Source organism: Bufo bufo, chromosome 7, assembly GCF_905171765.1.
Source record: "Bufo bufo chromosome 7, aBufBuf1.1, whole genome shotgun sequence".
NCBI classification, from domain to species: Eukaryota; Metazoa; Chordata; class Amphibia; order Anura; family Bufonidae; genus Bufo; species Bufo bufo.
Genome location: NC_053395.1, coordinates 28,457,193 through 28,478,307, shown reverse-complemented (window position 1 = coordinate 28,478,307; position 21,115 = coordinate 28,457,193). Strand labels below are relative to the sequence as shown.

The 21,115-nt window shown below is 48.8% G+C and overlaps 1 protein-coding gene across 4 annotated transcripts; it reads right to left on the bottom strand.

Moving 5' to 3' along the window:
- Positions 1–2,464: 2,464 nt before the first annotated feature.
- NAA60 (N-alpha-acetyltransferase 60, NatF catalytic subunit) lies at positions 2,465–18,206 on the bottom strand. 4 transcript variants are annotated; one of them, XM_040441871.1, is made up of 9 exons: positions 18,052–18,198; positions 12,418–12,501; positions 11,054–11,264; positions 10,837–10,952; positions 10,601–10,730; positions 10,421–10,517; positions 10,019–10,253; positions 7,846–8,008; positions 2,465–6,114 (listed from the first exon to the last, which is right to left on the bottom strand). In XM_040441871.1, the coding sequence occupies exons 4-8, from the start codon at positions 10,944–10,946 to the stop codon at positions 7,852–7,854; spliced, it is 729 nt and encodes a 242-aa protein (XP_040297805.1). In that variant the 5' UTR covers positions 10,947–10,952; positions 11,054–11,264; positions 12,418–12,501; positions 18,052–18,198; the 3' UTR covers positions 2,465–6,114; positions 7,846–7,851. The 4 variants fall into 4 exon arrangements, with proteins under 4 accessions (XP_040297805.1, XP_040297804.1, XP_040297806.1 ...); XM_040441870.1 differs by lacking the exon at positions 11,054–11,264; XM_040441872.1 differs by lacking the exons at positions 11,054–11,264; positions 12,418–12,501 and having other exon boundaries at positions 18,052–18,206.
- Positions 18,207–21,115: the final 2,909 nt, after the last annotated feature.

Below are 21,115 nucleotides of genomic sequence, written 5' to 3'. Positions count from 1 at the left end.
CTGCAGGTATCTAATCAGACAGACATGCTGACAATGACTGCAGAGAGACTGGCGCCATGTTCCAGCCCGCATTCGGCAGTATAGCGCCATCTTCACCATGGCGGGTGTGAGTTTTCAGGCCTGGGCCAATACGTGAGGTCTATAAAGTATGGCACCCATATTACAGGTGGAGGTGCATGTAGTGATACAAACAAGGAACAGAATACGGTCCAGGCAGACGGCAGCATGATCGGGCATCCGTAATTTCCTGTCCTCTTCCTTGTGTTACACGTAAAGAATAAAGTCCTGTAACCTCATCTTTTAGCAGCGTGCAGATCAGGTATCGGTGGCTTTAACCCTTTCACAAGTGAGCTGGGTGTAGCATCCGAGTAAAGGAAACCTTCAGAGTAGAAGGACTTCTTGACAGGCAGGAGATGCTGGGGTTTGTAGTTCCACTGGATCTGGAGAGCTATTGTCCGTTCGTCCTGATTCTTTTTTGTTCATGAATAGAATGCCAGAGCTGCCGTAAAGACTGACACGAGCGACTAAACATTTGAACGCAACTCTTTTCATGCGCCATTCAGGGTGCCTAAAAAGCCGGATAACAACCCCCAACAGATAGAAAAAAAGCTGGCACAGATAAGAAATGGCAGCACATGATCCCATTAACCAGCTCCTGCCTGGTCGCCGGCATTCCACCACACTGGTAATCCAGGGCCGGCACAGGGTTCGGCCATTCGAACAGGTCCGTCAAGATTTTTAACCCTTCGCAGTACCATCTAGGAATGTTCAGCATGAACGGACCTGCCCGGGGACTTGGGTGGCTGACATCCCCCCCCCCCTTCCCATTATACCTCCCAGGGCATTGAGACTGGCGGGGACACAAAGTGCACTATCACCCGGGCCTGCCGAAACATGTCCCCTTGTGTCACCACACGCATTCCTCCACTCATGGGCTTAACTGTTTGACGGCCGAGGAGGTTGAAACACATGGCAGTAACAGACTGAAATGTCCAGGCTCCATGGTGCAGTCTGATCTCATCTGGAAGGCTCTATAGGGGGAAACCCTGCTTTTAGAAAGAAAAAAAAAAAAGCACACTGCAGTCTAAGGTATAGGATATCCCATCACTTTACGATCAGTGGGGGGGTCCCAGACATCCTGAATGAAGGGGCTAGGGCTCTGGTTTAGCACTGCATCCAGGACAACGGCGGCAGTGTCACCCATGGACAACTCCGGCACCGCTCCATTCAAGTAAATAAGACCGCCTGCAGTACCCCACAGCGCCAGGTGACCGGGAGTTCTGCCGTTACACCGTGAAAGCTTACAACAGGGATCAGCAACCTCTGGCACGCCATGTGTTCTGAAACTACAACTCTCAGAATGCTCCATTCACTTCTATGGGAGTTAGTAGAAAAGCCAAGCATGTTTGCATGCTGGGAGTTGTAGTTTTACAGCAGCTGGAGTGCTGATCCCTGACTTAGAAGGAAGCCCAGCGCTAAATCAGCACTTCATACTCAGAATCCCATACTTTATATGATGCAGATACCTTTTTTTAAGGAATAATTAATCACCAGATCGGTGGGAGTTGGACCCCCTGCTAATTAGCTGTTGGAAGGATGCATGCTCCAGCGAGTGCATCGGCCTCTTCCTTGCCCATAGATGACACGCGGCCCTGCTGCTGCTCAGTTCCATTCAAGTGAATGTGATGAGCTGCAGTACCAAGCACAGCCACTATGCAATGGATGGCGCCGTCCTTGGTACACTATGAAAACGCGTCAGCACTAGTTTTAGCACTGTGGTCCATAATAGTTGAGGATTTTGGGAGTCGGACGGTCCCCAATCTCCTATTGAAAGCCTGACAGCTCATCAATATTCCACACCCAGAATCAGAGAAACATTGCTGCTTTCTCACAAAAAACAGCGCCATTCCTGTGCACAGGATGGGTCTGGAATTGCAGCTTGTCTCCAGTGAAGTGAATAGGGGATGAGCTGCGATTTGCCAATGTCTTCTTATATGTCTGCTCTGACAACCCAGCAGCACTGTCACCCAGGTGCAGACACTGTACGCAGTGGTTGTGGCTTGTGGGGCAATAGCGTGGAACACCTTTGGCCTGGCAGTATTCAGGTAAGGGCTCATGCACATGGCAGTGTTTTTCGGTCTGCAAAACGCAGATGCTGGGCGACCGCATGCCACCATTTTTTTTTTTTACTTCTGTAGAATTGTCCGTTTTGCGAACAAGAAAAGGACATGTTCTATTTTTTTTTTTGCGTGGCTGTGGGGCGGATGCAGACAGCACATGGTTGAAATGAACGGATCCGCATCAGAGTTGCAAAAAAAAAAAAATGCGTTTCAGATGCGGACCCAGCATACAGCCGTGTGCATAAGCCCTAAGTGAAACTAGGGCTTCATGACTATGTGCCGTGCGTGGCCTCCGTTCCGTGTGGCGTTTCGAGCAATACCCAAAAAGAACGCAGCAGGCAGCCTTCGGTTCTAGGGGATTTTATTATCTTACAACACATTTGTCATAAATAGAAAACATCCAAAAAGGTTTCACCACGACGACCGCTGTGGTGATGGCGTTAAACCCAAGAAAAAGAACGGAAAGATTGTGCACGCACGCACGCGGTCTAATCTAACATACAAGACATACACATGTTCATGGACGACTATGTGGAGGAAGTGTGTGAATATATACCATCTACATAAATGACGACTGGTATGAGCCACGTATAAGGTGTATGTGGAAGTGTGCAATAAATATACTACACACACAATCATATAATGGAAAAGAGGTGCATAGTCCGCACCCGGCATGTTCAGGATCTAGGCAATGCAGAACATATGGATAGGTCAAGGCATGGACTACTTTAAAAAAAAAGTCCTCTATGTGCTGTTAATGTCAGGAAGGGGGCCTACATCATAAGCTGGTCATAAACATTACATTTACATCAGAGGAACTCACCGATTTCGTCGGGATCTGGCCGACCATCTAATGTGTATGGAGGGCCTCTCCCCAGCAGATGTCAAGGGAGAGAAGGGTTGAGGCTGTTGAAATCAGCCGCTTTACCCCCTCTCTAGTTCACAACACATGCATGCTTGGCCGAGCCTGCATGTGTATGGGGGGGGGAAATGAGGTTAGACAGCCGTCAGCCAAACGAGTGTTCAAATGACATGAACGGATGGTCAATTGATGCAGCCTCCTGCTGTGGGAAAACAGGGGAGGGGACCCCCCAAAGTTAAAACAGCAGAGATCTGTTCTCCTGTTACTACAAGGAATTATAAGGACCGGGGGTACATCAAACAGAGGGGTCCCTAGTCAGGGGCAATAGTTGGAAAGTTTTTTTATTCACTATTACACTAAAGGTGTCCATACACATCTGGCCAGCAGTTCTCTCTCCCACATGCACACTCAGTTCAGCCAAGTATGCATGTGTTGTCAAATAGGGAGAGAGGAGAAAGCTGCCGCCAGACCTGGGAGAACAAAAAGCATAGAGGGTTGAAATTCAACAAGCCTAATCCTTCTCTCCACCAACACCATCTTCGGGGTACACATCAGATGAATGCTGGCTGAACCCGCCAATTGTGTTGGGAATGGACAACCACCTCTGCACAAGGGGAAGGGGAAAGAAAGGTCAGCCATGTTGTATTTCAACAAGACCAATCCTTTTGTTCTAAAAGGAAGATAAGTTGTCACCAGGGGAGGCCGACAGCAGCTTATTCACCGCTCAACTTTGAGAGCACATGCATGCTCAGCCGAGCGTACAAGTGTATGGGGGCAGGATCAGCTGTCAACCATATGAGTAATCAACAAAAAGCTATCTAAAGTATATGGCCAGCTTAAGGCTGTAGTCACATAGACATAACAAGATGTCATCTTTGTTAAAATCTGGTTCACATCCAACAGGGAAGAAAGGTATAAAGGAAGGCTTGATTGCTTGGATCTGGTCCCAGTTTTGGCCCAAAAAAAAAAAAAAAAAGTTGTGTGCGTACGGTATGTGACCACAGTCTTATCACCTGCGCCAGGGTCACGCCTACCCTCTTTATGCCAGTCTGAGAGATTTGCTATAAGTCAGTTTCTGGCATAACCCACGAGACAGAGAAATCTGCAGATTGCTCAGTACAGTACACGCATCATCATGGCTACCTACCCGGCAAATGTACGTCTGACAAATCTCACCGTCGTGCGTCAACCCTTTCCATCGTCCGCCGTCTAAATATTTGTTTTAAAAGATTAAAAATGACAGAATGGAAGGGGTTAAAACCTGCCAATGATCTACCCAGACGGCACCTGCAAAGCTTTTTTGAAGAATAGATAAAAGACGAAACACAGGCTGGAGAGAGGTGGGCATACATAGCTGAGAGGGCCCCTAAACAAAGATCAAAATGGGCCTTCTACTGTGCCTGGTTTTTGTCCCCCCCCCCCGCGCGCTGGAGAGACGCGTCCTGCATACGTTTTTCACCATCTAATTACAAAGGCCATGGGACCAATAAGGGCTAGGCCCCCTCTTTCTTCAAGGGCCCCATAGGCCACCCTCCCAGGAAGCCGCTGGTGAGATAATACCAGTAGTTGCATGTAACTTGATTGTGACACGGTATAGATCCTACACTTAGTATATGTACTTCTATGAGCAAATACGTGTATGTGAAAAAGTGCAAATTCAATTCTAAAAAAATAAAGAAAAAATTGGAGGAGCTGAAAGAGTCGCTCATTACATGCGGCAATTAACTGTAATAGTATAAAATGTACCCTGATGGATTACGTAAGAGGCAAGGCTAGATTACAGCGCTTCTTCATGGAAAAATCTGGGCTGAGACAAGATGAATATCTGACGGGGGCCGTTCTGCTTTTAGACGATGACAGTCCTGCTTTAAAATGAACAGTTCTGTCATGTCTGGTTGCTATGGACATGGTGCCTAACAGCACCAGCTGTCATGCAGCATGTCCTTAACAACTAGTCTGTTTTAGGCTATATTAACATGGCCGATATTCCACAGAGTGCCATCTGGGGTTAAACCACGCCCCACTGTTTTCAATGGGAGTCCAGAGCGCCGTTCATGTGGTTGCACATTACGGGTGGCTTTCCAGACCATGCCAAGAATGGATATGGAAAACCACTGCAGCAGTCTGCTCACAGTTTAGCGCCATTCAGTTTTTAAACCATAATCAGGTCCAAAGCACTGAAATTGTAAAACCGAGATTGTTTCTGTTGCAGAATATGCAGCGGATTTTGACCGTTAAAATCTGCCATGTGAACACAGCCTTAGGTCTATGCCCTGCATGCAAATAAACTGGGCAGGAGAAAGGGCAAGGAAGCATGGCAGCTATCAAACCATAGTTTTCTCCATCTTCATAATCAAATTTTTGTAAAGATAAGAAAGATATGGGTACAGTGAGGATGCACTACAGTTGGAGAAGCAATAAAAATGGCTCCCACTCTTACCAATAGGGTAAAAAAAAAAAAAAAAAAGACATGAATGACCTTGGAGTCGGATGCCAAGATGTTTTTATGTCTCCACCTTTTGTTCTTTCTGGATGTCATGTTAATAGAAACCCAATGTACATATGCCGCATCGGGAGTGGGCACCGGGACTGCTTCTCAGACCGTACAATCCTGATGCCACACACACGACGCAAAAGGAAGACATCAAGGGGCAAGGTGATTCTGTCCTCTACATAGCAGAGGCCGCTGCATAGTTCTCTCCTCCACCCGTCACTTGCCATATAGGTGAAACTCTGCAACCGCGTGGACACCAAAGTCAACTGATTTGTAAAGAAGAAAAAAAATTGTATAAAAAAAAAAAAAATACAAATAAAAAAACAAAACATGCAGCTCCAGGCTACAAAAAAGAGGGCAGAATGTAGGCTGCTTCCTGTGTCGCCGGAGAGAACGGGATCTCCTTTTAAAGTCTGTTAGGAAACGATGAGGGTTATAGCAGCCAGACAGAACTAACGGTTACGGTAAAGAGATCCCATTAGAAGTTCCTGCAAATAAAAGTTGTGTGCAGGGGCAGGACAGATCGCGGCCTGCCGAGGGAGCGGAAGATGCAACAGACCCTGTATCCTATGATGGTGTCGCTCCTCGAGAATCCAGAGTGCAGTCACAGAGATGTGCAGCCAGGTGGTGGCTTAAATCTACAGGAAAAGGGGGGATAAAAAAAATTAAAATAAATAAAAAAAATTTAAAAAAAAAAATCAGTAAATGATAAACCCCGTTCATCCATTACAATGTAGTCAGCTCACCCGCCTGTTCCTGTAACTCCCATAGACCAAACATTACTGCCAGGCGAGGATCTCCTCTAAGTCCTCATACACACTGCAAAGCTGCATCACACAGTGTCCCTATGGCTCCGTATGATGGAGACGCAGGCACTCTGTGTGCCACCTCATACGCCTACTTACCTGAGAAATCCAAAAGGAACGTGCCACCATTTTTTATTCTCACCGATTCCGTATACCTCTATGAGATCAAAGGCAATTGGAGGCACAGTATATGACCAGGGTGCTGTATTACCGATCCAAATCTATTCTAAGAAGGATAGGTCCCTTGTTTCAATGGAGAGAGAGCGCAATCTATGGGGTTATGTCAACCTAGGAGGGAGTCCAGCTTGTCACTCCTGATTAATGGGCCTCTATCAGATCAGATTTGCACCTATGAAGTTGGCTGACCTGTTACATGTGCACTTGGCAGCTGAAGGCATCTGTGTTGGTCCCATGTTCATATGTGTCCGCATTGCTGAGAAAAAGGATGTTTTAATATATGCAAATGAGCCTTGAGGAGCAACGGGGGCGTTACCATTACACCTAGAGGCTCTGCTCTCTCTGCAACCGCCGCGCCCTCTGCACTTTGATAGGGCCAGGCAGCGTAAACATCATCCCACCTGGTCCTGTCAAAGTGGAGGGGGCTCGGCAGATGTAGCGAGAGCAGAGCCTCTAGGAGTAACGGCAACGCCCTCATTGCTCCAGAGGCTCATTTGCATATAATAAAAACATTTTTCTCAGCAGTGCGGGCACATAGGAACATGGGACCAACACAGATGCCTTCAGCTGTCAAGCGCACATGTAACAGGTCAGCCAGTGTCATAGGTACAAAACTGCTGACAGATTCCCTTTAAAGGGGTTTTTCCACGACATTAATAGGCCTCCTTTAGGATCGACCACCAATGTCAGACCAGTGTGAGCCGATTCCCAGCAACCCCAACAATCAGCTGACCAATGGGGCTGTGACACGTCCGTGAGCGCCATCATCCTTTAGGCCTCCTGCACACGACCGTATGGCTTTTTCAGTATTTTGCGGTCTGTTTTTCCGTTTCCTTAGTGTTTCCGATTCCGTTGCATGTTTGAACGGAACGGAAACGGAAGGCACATGGAGTACCTTCCGTTTTTTTGCAAATCCATTGAAATGAATGGTTCTGTATACAGTCCGTATATGGAAAGCAAAAAACGGAACGAAAAATAAATAAAAACGTTTGTGTGCAGGAGGCCTTATTGTTTACTAAGCACAGCGCCATAGATGTAGCAGTGAACCGGCCAGGTATTGCTCAGTCCTCATCATTTGAATGGGTCTGAGCAGCAATGAGCTGTAACCCCAGGCACAGCCGCTGCTAAATGTACGGAGCCTGGTGAACGCTGAACTCCTTCGCTTCACTGATTGGTGGGGGGTATCCCGGATAACCCTTGTAACAGGTCGGCATGGCCAGGTCTACGACAGTCACACACCCACAGAGAAGCGCTATGTCAACTCCTATCTTGCACTGTCAATATTGATCCATCCCAGAAAATGGCTGCCACCTCCTCTTCAAGCACGCGACGAGAAATCTAACTGCTATGTAAATGGCAGCACTCGCCACCGTCGGTGTGACATACCTGTTGTCACATGGTGCGACTGTATTCAATGCCACTCTTGGCCGAGATGCCAGACCAGGGGAGTAAACTACGCAGCAGAGTGTGAGCCTGGCGGTAGATCCTCTGCGGGAGCGAGCACGGGCTGAGACCGGCCAGAGCAGAACCCAGGTGCTGCAGATAGTCAGTGAAGAAACGTTAAGGAAAGTGGAAGAAAATATGGCTGATAGGTGACAGCATGAGACTGATGGATACTGCCCCTCCTCCCCGCCAGGCAGTCGACAGGATCCTCCAACTATTATCCAACTTTACGTCTTACTCTACAGCTGGTCATACACATTAGGCCGACAGCTCTCTCTCCTGACCCTGCCATACACATACATACTCAGCATGGCCGAGCGTGCATGGGTTTTCAATAGGGAGAGGGGAATAAGCTGCTGCCAGACACAAGAACGAAGGATCATGTTGGAATCCAACATACCCAACAGCTGCCATCGAGGGAGAATTGGGACGCCCCCACAAACATAGATAGTCCAGCTGAAATCAACGGGTTCGGCTTACATTCTTCTAATGTGTATGGCCACCCTTATGGAAATTAAGAAAATACCATGACATTAAAGAAGTTTTCTGGCTTCAGGAAGAAAACAAGGAACCTCCGGGATCCACCTGAGGTAAGTACTTAATTGACAGATCTCACATTGCCGCTGTTCTCCTGGCCGCAGCAGTAACATCAAGTCGATAACATGGGACTGCTGCAGCCAGCACCTGGGTTCATCAGAGGCCAGCGAGTGGCTGCAGCTGCCATGTGTTGTCGATGTGACATTATCACTGCAGCTGGATAGACATCGCTTATCTGGACTTTGGTAAGGCTTTTGATACTGTCCCCCATAGAAGGCTTATCAATAAATTGCAGTCTTTGGGCTTGGACTCCCATATTGTTGAATGGATTAGGCAGTGGCTGAGGGACAGACAACAGAGGGTTGTAGTCAATGGGGTATATTCAGACCATGGTCTTGTTACCAGTGGGGTACCTCAGGGATCTGTTCTGGGACCCATATTGTTTAATATCTTTATCAGCGAAATTGCAGAAGGCCTCGATGGTAAGGTGGGTCTTTTTGCTGATGACACAAAGATTTGTAACAGGGTTGATGTTCCTGGAGGGATACACCAAATGGAAAAAGATTTAGGAAAACTAGAGAAATGGTAAAAAATCTGGCAACTAAAATTTAAATGTTGATAAGTGCAAGATAATGCACCTGGGGCGTAAAAACCCAAGAGCAGAATATACAATCAGTGATACAGTCCTAACCTCAGTATCTGAGGAAAGGGATTTAGGGGTCATTATTTCAGAAGACTTAAAGGTAGGCAGACCATGTCATAGAGCAGCAGGAGATGCTAGCAGAATGCTTGGGTGTATAGGGAGAGGCATTACCAGTAGACAGAGGGGGGCGCTCATGCCGCTCTACAGAGCACTAGTGAGACCTCATGTGGAGTATTGTGCGCAGTACTGGAGACCATATCTCCAGAAGGATATCGATACTTTGGAGAGAGTTCAGAGAAGAGCTACTAAACTAGTACATGGATTGCAGGATAAAACTTACCAGGAAAGATTACAGGACCTTAACATGTACAGCTTGGGAGAAAGAAGAGACAGAGGGGATATGAGAGAAACTGCTAAATACATAAAGGGAATCAACTCGGTAAAAGAGGAGAGAATATTTAAAAGAAGAAAAACTGCTACAAGAGGACATAGATTTAAATTAGAGGGGAAAAGGTTTAAAAGTAATATCAGGAAGTATTACTTTACTGAGAGAGTAGTGGATGCAGGGAATAGCCTTCCTGCAGAAGTGGTAGCTGCAAATACAGTGAAGGAGTTTAAGCATGCATGGGATAGGCATAAGGCCATCCTTCATATAAGATAAGGGCCAGGGGCTATCCATAGTACTCAGTATATTGGGCAGACTAGATGGGTCAAATGGTTCTTATCTGCCGACACTTTCTATGTTTCTACAAACACAGCCTGGGCTAGAGAACCGGAGCAGCCCCTGAGATCTGTCAAGTAACTACTTACCTGCTCCTTATTTCAGGCAGATCCTTTAAAAGATCTGTTTTGTGCCCTGGCCATAAGTCCCCATGGCATGAAAACCCCCTGGATAATCTGAGAAGACAGCCGCGAGGGGTGCCCTTTGAAGGATATATCACAGTCCAGGGTGGGTGCCCTCCGTTGAGATATAGCACGTATGTGTAGGCATCTTGCAGCACCCCACGGATGGAGTAGTAGTACGGCAGATAGTGATGCTGATGGAAGTGTCGGTTCTCGTAAAAGCAGATGGCGTTGCTGTTGGTGGTCAGCACATGCAGGTACAGAGCTTTGCACAGGTCTTGGGCTGTGCTGGAGATGTGGCTCTTCAAGCTTTCCAGCAGCAGGGAACCTGATAAAAAAAAAAAAAAAGTCTGTTAACTAGCGAGTAACCAGAAGTCAAGACAACGACACCTTCCCCTTCTGCAGTGCTTTATATTTAGGCAGATTGGCCTAAAAAAAAAAAGACGGGTGACCGCCCCCTTCCCCGTGAATCTCAGACCACGCAAGACGTCTCACCAATTCCCTGTTTCCTGAAATCCTTCACCACGCCCAGACTCAGTATGTACGCCACTTGTGTGTCGCTGGAGAAGCTGGACGCCAAGATGTCCCCATCCTAGAAGCACAGAAGTCAAGGGTTACGCTACAGGATAACACCAAGAGGGGTAAGATAAAATGGCGGCGATCCATCAAACCCACCTCTTTGTGCACTTTGGTCCTGCTCTTTATTTCCGCTACAATCATGCCCACTATATGCCCATTGCAGGTGGCTGCCAGGGAGAAGAATTTCTTGTTTGATGTGATGTCTCTGTACCAGGAATCCGGGTACCTGTGGGTGAACACGGAAAGGTAAGACTTCAATATGGTTTCGAGTTTGGCATGTCGTATCGTTACCCCCCATTCCCCACCCCCCCCCTTACAAGGAACATACTTACTCGATGGGGAACCAGTCGGCACATAGTTCCTTCACTGAGTCTATGTCATCATGGCACAGGAAGCGCAGGACCGTGTCAGCGAGAGCAGCGGGGGAGCCCTCCTCGCTCATTCACACCTGGCAAAGAGGGCAGAAAAGATCCCATTGAAAGAGCAGCTCTGACCCAAATTTCACAACTTCGAGGCCATCTTTAGCTTACACATTGATCGGGCACATACCTCCACTGCACATGGACATCCACCACCCGGGCAGGCGGCGCTGCCTGGCAGTGAGACAAGCGAATACTTTAACCTGCCCTTGCGCATCACCTGGACTTCCAGGAAACCAGCGCGTGCGCTGTGCGTTTCAATGGAAGCTGCTGATGGTTGCACTGTGTCACATGACCCTCAGCGGTCTGCCATTTTCACGTGGGAGCGGGAGGAGACGAGGCTGCACGGTGCAATAAACAGACGCCTATTAGTAAGTCGGCCAACCCCTTAAGACCACACTCTCACAACCATATGGCTACCGTGCCCAGGTTGCGGACAGCAAACAGGAAGTCTGCAAAACATGGGCACCGGCCGTGTAAAGTCCCTAACTCCCTATCGTGGGGCAGACCCATTGACTTGAATGGGTCAGCGATCTGCAACATATGGCAAAAGAAAGGAGGCACGGATCGGAAGACCACGGAAAAACAAGGAAGCCCTTCCGTGGGATTCCGATTCGTGCCTCCGCCGCACCGCAAGATACTCAATGGGTCTGCACTGGGATACGGAGTTCACACGGCTGGTGCCCCTGTTTGCAGTCTGCAACACAGGCACGGTGGCCATAGAGTCGTGTGAACGGGGCCTTATGGCCGTGTGCCAGACAACTGATTGAGCTTAAATGCGACAACCACTTTTCTGGACCAGAAATGCGCTCAATGCAGTTGTCGCTGCCTTTACCCACTCCTATCGGCATGCGTTTACAAAGTACAATGAACAGCAGGGGGCGACAGCCTAAAGAATCGGTGCTGTATCCTGAGGCATGATGGGAATGCTGCTCCAGAAGAAGAATCTACTCCTCTGTATTAACTCATACAACGCCAACTGCCCCCAGTGCACCGTATCCTGCGCCCTAATATATTAGTCAGACCTGCAAAACCTTATGAGTCTTCCTCGGGTGCATTAAAATACATGAAAAATCTAAAAGGAAGTGAAATAGAGAGGAACGCTCCCGTACCCATCCCCCAAGCAGACGCTGCCATCTCCGGCCCGCCGCTGAGACACGCTGACTGGGTTATGCTTCCCGATATATCCTTTATCAGACCATTGTAACCCAAGAGCAGCCTCCTGTATCAGGTACCCAAACACTGCCAGTCACTGCAATCGCCCGCACGCCGTGCCAACGAGAGACGGCCGCCTTTGTCTACCCAGACACTAAATCTTTGAAGGGTGTACCCAGATACTGTGTGGACAGCTGTGATTGCCGAAGCTTGTGCCCTGGCACGTATGTGGCACAGCTAAGGTTACAAATACGCCCCCCGCCAGAAAGAGGACGGACTATCGTACCCACAGCGCAGACATGGCGGATTAGAGGTTGGCAGGAAAGCAAACAGCCTCACCTTGTTTCTGGAGCAGCGTGGCCTCAGATCGGCGTCTCCCGTCTGAGCCCTGAGCTCCTCCGCTAATTACAGAGACTCCATGATCTAAAAGGTGGAAAGGAGACAACAGTGCAGGATTATATTCAGAGGTCGCCAACCTGGATACCCACACCCGGTGTTGTAGCTTTTCTCAGAGTGCTCCTTTAAAAGGGGTTAAGTACTCAGGATAGATCACCGATATGAGATCGGTGGGGATCCGACTCCCAGATCAGCTGCCTGAATCGGTATATCATTGTATATCGAGGACAGCGCCATGCATGGTGCAGTGGCGGTGCTTGGTATTGCAGCTCAATCCCATTCATCTGAACTGGGTTGCAAAAAAGCCATCTGACCGATAAAGCATGAGGAGGAGAAGGCCGCAGCACTCAGCTGAGCACCACAGCCCCTTCCAACAGCTTCCTGGCACTCTCTCTACTCGCTGCAGAAGATGTAATCGAGAAAGACCCATAGACGTCCATCTCGGCTAGAAGGAGAGAGTGTGCCATATGTGGGCGCTTTTCTCTCCTTGTTCTAGTGATCAGTGGGGGTCTCAGCACAGAAAGCTAGAACGGGGAGAGAGAGAGAGAAGCACACTCATATGTCACTCTCCTCGCTGCAAGAGACAGACTCCTGTGAGCGTCGCGGCCTTCTCATTGCTCACCAATCACAGCGCCGTACATTGTACAGTGGCTGTGCTTGGTATCACAGCTCAGACCCATTTACTTAGGTCATGTGACCGATAAACGTGTGCCCGCTGCATTCTCAAACAGCTGATGTGTCGGACACCCCACCGATCAGATACTGAGGACCTATCCAGAGGAAAGGTCATCAGTAGTAAAATCTTAGAAAACCCCCTTTAAAGGGGTTTTCCCATTGAAAAAACACTCATCTCCTATTCACAGGATAAATGTCTGATCAGCGGGGGTCCAACCACTGGGGCCATCACCGATCACCATTATGGGGGTCTCCTAGTTCCCACATTTGAATGAAACGGACGTCACAAATGATCTCGCTTTCTCCGCTACTCCCAAAGAGTTTTGTGGAGCAACACAACTCCTATGGGACAACCTCTTTAACATAGTTTTTTTTTTTTTTTTTAATGTTTTAAAGGGGTCATCCCACACACACACACACACACACACACACACACACATATATATATATATTTATATATATTTTTTTTATTGTGGGGACTCGCTCTGGTAGACAGGATAAGCGGATGCCGTATAGAGGCAACAAGTTCTTTGGATCAAACAGTTCAGTGTTTTATTCACAATTTAGGCAAGTGACAAAATCATAAGCAAAAAGTCACCTTGTGGTGATGGTGGTAATTCACACCATGCGGCAATTCTGCCTCAGAGTCCTTGCTGATAGCAGCACCAACCTGTTTTCACATCAAACAGGTAGCAAGCCTTCATCCAGACACAAGGCTCCCAGATCCCAACACAGAGACCTGGCTTCTGAGCCCAGCTGCCTATTTAAGGACAGCCAGGTGCTGCCAAAACCCGGACCGACATTAAAAATTTGGTCCGGTATTTGACCTCACCTGGCTGTAAATAAGCCCAGCAGCACATGCTGGGAGGAAAATACCTGTTTTTCCAGACCAAACCTCTCACTGTGTCACATACCCCCCACCTTTGTTCAACCCTGAGGGGGTGAACACACGCCAGACAGTGTACCCGGGACAGGGCATCTGCGTTTCCCTGTAACTGGCCTGCCCTGTGTTTCACCGAAAACTTAGTTTTGTAGCGAGAGAAACCATCGGATGACCCGGGCATTTCTGTCCTTGGCCTGGCTCATCCACTTGAGAGGGGAGTGGTCGGTCACCAGGCGGAATTTTCTCCCCAATAAATAATAGCGGATAGATTCTAGTGCCCACTTGATAGCCAGGTACTCTCTCTCCACTATACTATACCGGGTCTCGGCTGTGGCGAGCTTACGGCTGAGGAAAACAATGGGATGTTCCTCCCGATGACTTCCTGAGACAGTACAGCACCCAGGCCTACTTTGGAGGCTTCGGTCTGTACTATAAACTCCCTTCCGCCCGATCATCCCAGCGAACCATCACGGACTTGTGTCCCTTCAAGAGTCCTGTCAAGGGCACGGCTAGAGTAGCAAAGTGGGGAACAAACCTCATGTAATAGCCCACCATTCCCAGGAATGACTTTATTTGCCTAGTGGTGACCGGTTGGGGCCAATTCCGTATCGTCTCTATTTTGTTCACTTGGGGTTTGATGACTCAATGACATACCCCAGGTACTTAGTCTCTTCTAACCCTATCGCACATTTTTTGGGGTTAGCGGTTAGGCCAGCTTTCCGAAGGGAGTCCACTACAGCCTGCACTCTGGGTAGGTGACTTTCCCAGTGGTACTGTGGATGAGATTATCGTCCAGGTAAGCCGAAGCGTACCGACGATGTGGACGAAGCACAATGTCCATTAGTCACTGAAAAGTGGTGGCGGCGCCATGCAGACCAAAGGGTAAGACCTTATATTGATAGAGCCCCTCCCTCAGGTGTGATGAAGGCAGTTTTCTCTTTGTCAGCCTCTGTTAAGGGCACCTGCCAGTACCCTTTTGTGAGGTCCAAAACAGAAAAATACCGGGCTTGTCCTAACCTCTCGATACGCACGCATTGAATTTGGAACCCTCGTTAAGTTTTCGAAAATCGTTACAAAACTGCAACGTCTCGTCCGGATTGAGTATCAATACTATAGGACTGGCTCACTCACTTTTGGACTCCTCAATGACGTCTAGCTGCAACATTAGCTGCACCTCCTCCGATATGGCTTGTCGCCGAGCCTCGGGTACCCGGTATGGTTTTAACCAGACTTTTGCCTGAGGCCCAGTGACAATGTCATGCTGGATTATGGAAGTGCGTCCAGGGAGGTCCGAGAACACATCCGTGTTCTGACTAATGAACTCCCTGGCCTCCTGAGTCTGTTTAGAGGAGAGGCTGTCAGCAACTTTTACAGCGGCAACCGCTTCCCTTGCATCAGACAGAAGGGCCGGTACCTCTTCCCCTAGAAAACCGGGACGCGGGCTGTCTTCCGTAGAGGTCTCCCTATCCTTCCATGGCTTAAGTAAATTAACATGGTAGATCTGTTCCGGCTTTCGCCGCCCTGGCTGGTGTACATTGTAGTTCACATCTCCAACTTTCTCGAGTACCTCGTAGGGCCCCTGCCATCTAGCCAGGAACTTACTGTCCATGGTCGGTACCAAAACCAAAACCCGATCACCCGGGTTAAAGATCCGGACCCGAGCCTGCCGATTATAGACCCGACTCTGCTCCCTAACAAGAGGCAACACTGTCTCCATCCGATCTTGCATCTGGGTAACGTACTCAATGACACTTTTATGTGGAGTGGGTTGTTGTTCCCACGCCTCTTTGGCCACATCCAAGAGACCTCGAGGGTGTCTGCCATATAGCAGTTCGAAGGGCGAGAACCCAGTAGAGGCCTGGAGCACCTCTCGCACTGCGAACACGAGATAGGGCAGAACGAGGTCCCAGTTCTATAGACACTACCTTTATCAACATATTTTTTAATGTTTGGTTAAACCGTTCTACCAGACCGTCTGTTTGCGGATGGTAAACGGACGTCCGTAACTGTTTTATGTAAACATCTCCATTAACTCCTTAGCTATGAGTTTGGCCGAGGTATGTCGCAGTGGCACCGCCTCCGGGTACCGAGTGGCGTGGTCTAGAATGACTAAGATGTGTTGATGCCCTCTGGCGGACTTCGGTACTGGGCCTAGGAGGTCCATAGCTATTCGGTCAAACGGTACTTCGATAATTGGGAGAGGTACTAGGGGACTACGGAAATGTGGCCAGGGAAACACTGACTGCCCCAGGTTGTTGTGGTTCATCATCTACTATTAACACATTTTCTCAGGCGCAGGATAGGGTTGGGTCCCGACGTTGGGCGGTACCAAAATTATCCCCGGAGACATTGAGTTCTGCCAATTCAGGAGCCTACGGTAAGTCCCCCACCACCTAGCGGGGTTGTCCCAGTGGCCTCACCCCTACAGCTGGCCCTTCGTTCTTAAGTTTCCAGGGTTCTGGTCTCCCCCCTGAGCCGGGCCACTCTGCTAGGGTTACTCCTGTCTCATGGGTATCTGTCACTCTCATAGCAGGCCACAGTGCCGGGAAGTCTCTCCCTATTATGAGTTCATAATGTAGATTTGTGGTGACAGCCACCTCGAGGGTCCATCTACCGGCCACCGTGGTTAGAGACACCAGCGCGGTGGGGTAGTCTTTTAAGTCTCCATGGATGCACATCACCCCGACTTTCCGGCCAGTATATTCAGTAGACCGCACCAGGTTAGCCCTTACTAGGGTCACCAGACTCCCTGAGTCCAGCCTCCACCGGAGTGTCTCCCACTTCCACCTGGCACAAGTGATCTAGAGACTCTGGGGTACCTGTTGCACAAAGCCACCTGGCATATAGCGACTGACAGTAGCCATAGTTAGTGTCCATGGGCTACCCGATAGGGACAGTCAGCCCTTATATGGCCAGGCTCCTGACACCACCAGCAGACTATTGGAGCCAGGTCCGCCGTGGGAACATCCCGGGCGGGTTTTATCGGCTCAAACCTCTGAGCCTGGGGTGGAGATTTCCGGGGTTGCTCCTGCTGTCTGCAAAGCCATCGCGTGCTGTAGCAGCAACTGGTTAGTCTCCTGCTGCTTATTAGCCTCGCGTTGCTGCAGGTTTGTCTCTAGCTGCTGCAGATTAGCCTCCATGAGGGCCTTCACAACAGCCTCCATTTTGTTGTGGGGCACTGGTTGTAATACAGCTGGTTTAATGTAAGACATATAACCGTGCCTGAAAAATGCAGAAACCTAAAATATCAGCGTTCACGCCAGCCTCACTGCTCTTGCCCGCATCCTCCACCAATTGTGGGGACTCGCTCTGGTAGACAGGATTAGCGGACGCAGTATAGAGGCAACAACAAGTTCTTTGGATCAAACAGTTCAGTGTTTTATTCACACTTTAGGCAAGTGACAAAACAAGCAAAAAGTCACCTTGCGGTGTTGGTGGTAAATCACACCATGCGGCAATTCTGCCCCAAAGAGTCCTTGACCATAGCAGCACCAACCTGTTTTCACGCCAAACAGGTAGCAAGCCTTCATCCAGACACACAGACTCCCAGATCCCAACACAGAGACCTGGCTTCTGAGCCCAGCTGCCTATTTAAGGACAGCCAGGTGCTGCCAAAATCCGGTCCGGTATTTGACCTCACCTGGCTGTAAATCAGCCCAGCAGGACATGCTGGGAGGAAAATACCTGTTTTCCCAGACCAAACCTCTCACTGTGTCACTATATATATATATATATCTACACACACACACACAATCCCTTTAAAGGGATATCCTGATGCAGGGGTCTCTAGTATTACTTAGATTTAGTCCAGAGCTCTATAAAGGCACAGTACAGACAATCTATGGGAACCGACCTGTAGCTATGTCTGCTAGTGATCCCTTTAATTTAGGAGTAGCCCTTTAAATAAGGCTGAGCTATGACTCATGATATAGCAGGTAATGGAGCAGATTATATAATGCAGGACTACTCTGCAGTCCGGGGCCCCTCACGTCCCGTGCCCTCCATATCAGCGTCTGTACCCGTGTACGCTCCTCGTCGTGCCGTCTCCGCCGCCCTGGGCTCCCCTTCCTCCCGGTACTTCCGGCGCCGCTTCTCCTCCAGTTGTTTTTTTTTTTTTTTTTTGCTGTCACCAGTACAGGAACAGGAAGGCGATTTCCTTGTCGCGGGCGCGAGCGTTCCAACTCCTGGGCGCGTCCACGCCGCGATCTCCATAGCAACAACGGCCTGTGCGCGGCTCCTCCGCGCATGCGCGACTGTGTCACCGTGCGCCGCTCTCTAGCCCGCCAGCTCTGAGCGTGTGTCACGTACGAATAGACACGGCCTGTTTTTTTTTTATTTTTTGCTTCTTTCGAATTCACACCCCAACCAAATGATGTGGAATCTGTACGTGTGTTCAAATCACATGTAAACTCCACTTCGGAAAATGTTGTATCAGATAAAGAGGCCTATACTAGGACCTCACCACCTCGGGGTACACAGCTAACTATAACTGAGGATTACAGGCATCATACAAGAAAATCAGGGCTGCCAGCGCCACACCTGTCTACAGGTGGTGTGTGGAATTACAGCTCAGCCTCATTTACTTCAGTGGGGTGCAGTTGCAATACCTGCCACAACCTGTTGACAGGTGTGGCGCCATTTCTGGAAGTAAGCAGCTGTGTTTTGCTAACTCTAATGAGCGTATGTTGTGTGCGCTCACGTCCAGCACCCACGGTCAGGGCAGGAGGGAGTTCTTAAACCCCCCCCCCCCCCCCAATAAAAGGCTGAAAACCTCTTAGGCCTCACGCACACGTCCATATGTAATTTGCAGATACCATCCATGTTGCAGCTCTCATTTTTGCACACCCACTGAGTTCAATGGGTCCGCACAGACATATGGATGCGGATCATCAGTGTGCTTTCCGCATCCGTTATGCAAAAGGATAGAACATGTCTGCAAAAAATAAATAAATGCAGACGGCACACGGACCGCACGGGTCTGTGCATGAGGCCTAAGGCTGGTACTTGGTAGCACAGCCGTACAACAACTGAACTTGGATCACAATTGGGAAGGAGAGCAGAATACAGATGTTAAAGGGTATCTATCATTTTAAATTGGTGGTGGTTCAGGGGCAGAGACCCCCCCCCCCCTACCCTCTCCCTCCTATCACTAAAAAGAAGGGGCAGAAGCAGTCATCTGAGGGCTGTGCCCTTCCGTTTTTTGGTCAGGGCCAGTGTGCAGATTATAAGAAGGCGCGCTTGGATTTCTGAGTACAGCTGAGCAGGGGACAAGGGGAACCGCACTCATAGACTCCGCTCCTGGGGGGGGATCTCAGTGACAAGTCAGATGCTAGTATATATGATAGACACCCACTGCGCACAGCATCCGTGTTATGGTTGCAAGTTCCGGCTTGACCGTGGCTCTAATTACCCCCGACCATTAAGTCCCATTAGTTTGGGTAATAAAACACATGATGGAGGTGGTAGTCGTAATGTGTAGACCTTGCACTGTAGATGGATAACAGCCCGATCAGAAAGAGCCATGGCAGCAGCCAGGGAGGTCCTGTTCTGGGACACCTGATAAGTATAATTTTATTGCTTTACTAAAAAAAAAAACAAATGAACAGAAACTGTATCTTAAAGAACATCATTTATCCCAGCGACCACTTCATGGCTATGCTTTTTCCTAGGTCGGCTCCAACATAACTACCGAAAGCTGGATACAGAGGAAGATAACTCAAAAGTCCGATCCCATACGATGTTAAAAAAAAAAAAGTGGCTGCACCCAGACCGGGTACCGCTATAAGGGCTCATGCACACTAACATTTTCTTTCTGTGTCTGTTCCGTTTTTTTTTTTGTGGTCCTTATGCAGAACCATTCACTTCAACGGGTTGGCAAAGAAAAAAAGAAAAAGCAGAAATTAGTCCGTGTGCCTTGTTTCTGTATGTCCATTCCGCAAAAAAAAACTTTAAAACATGTCCTACTCTTGTCCATTTTGCAGACAAGAATAGGCATGGTTACAAAGGATCCACAAAAAAACCAAAAACAAATGCATGCGTACGTCATTCGTATTTTTTGGGGCGGATCCGTGTTTTGCAGATCGCAAAATGCATACGTTCATGTGCATGAGTCCTAAGGCTGGATTCAAACATAGGATTTCATGGCTTTTTTAAGCTCTTTTGCATTTTTAGTGGCATTTTTTTTGTGGTCGTTTTTGCCCAAAAAAACAAAACAGCTCCAGATATTAGCTGGAAGTCTATGTCACGGAAGATCAACCGGCAGCCCTCCAGCTGTTGTAAAACTACAACTCCCAGCATGCCTGGAAAACCTACAGCTATTAGGGAAGGCATCCTCAAACTGCGGCTCTCCAGGTGTTGTAAAACTACAACTCCCACAATGCCCTGCTGTAGGCTGATACCTGTAGGCTGTTCGGGCATGCTGGGAGTTGTAGTTTTGCAACAGCTGGAGGGCCGCAGTTTGAGGATGCCTGCATTAGGGCATGCTGGGAGTTTAGTTTTGCAACAGCTGGAGGGCCGCAGGTTGGGCATCCCTGGTCTATGGGAATTAGGAAATGCAAGACGTGCAAGTAATTTTTTGGGCTGGCGGCTTTTCTGGCATTTTTTGCACACAGCGGGGAGACATTTATTAAAGCTTTTACACCACTACTGTGGCGTTGTCACACTTTTGCCAATATTTGCGACTTTTTCAGCTTCCTGCGACTTTTCTGCACAGCCGAGAAAGGGTTAGGGCCTAGAAAGAGGGGGCACGGCTTCCCACCTCCAGCCTACCAGTAAATTAGGCGCATCTTACTCCAGTGCAGGGAGGAGGGGGGGGGGGGGGGGGGGTTCAACACTGGCGTATGGGAACACCAGTATGTCTTAGGCCTCATGCACACGACCGTGCCATTTTTTGCAGTCCGCAAAAAACTGAAGCCGCCCGTGTGCCTTCCGCAATTTGCGGAACGGGCGGCCCATTGTAGAAATGCCTATTCTTGTCCGCAAAACAGACAAGAATAGGACATGCTATATTTTTTGTCGGGGCCATGGAACGGAGCAAAGGATGCGGACAGCACACGGAGTACTGTCCTTGCAGCCCCATTGAAG

Bases quoted from the DNA above. Each gene is read 5' to 3' on its own strand.
- NAA60 (XM_040441872.1), bottom strand. From the start codon at position 10,946: ATGAGCGAGGAGGGCTCCCCCGCTGCTCTCGCTGACACGGTCCTGCGC. The intron at 10,731-10,836 runs GTAAGTATGTTC...GTTCACCCACAG, and splicing joins GCCGACTGGTTCCCCATCGA to GTACCCGGATTCCTGGTACA. The intron at 8,009-10,018 runs ATATCCTTCAAA...ACGTTTCTTCAC, and splicing joins CACCCACCCTGGACTGTGAT to TGACTATCTGCAGCACCTGG.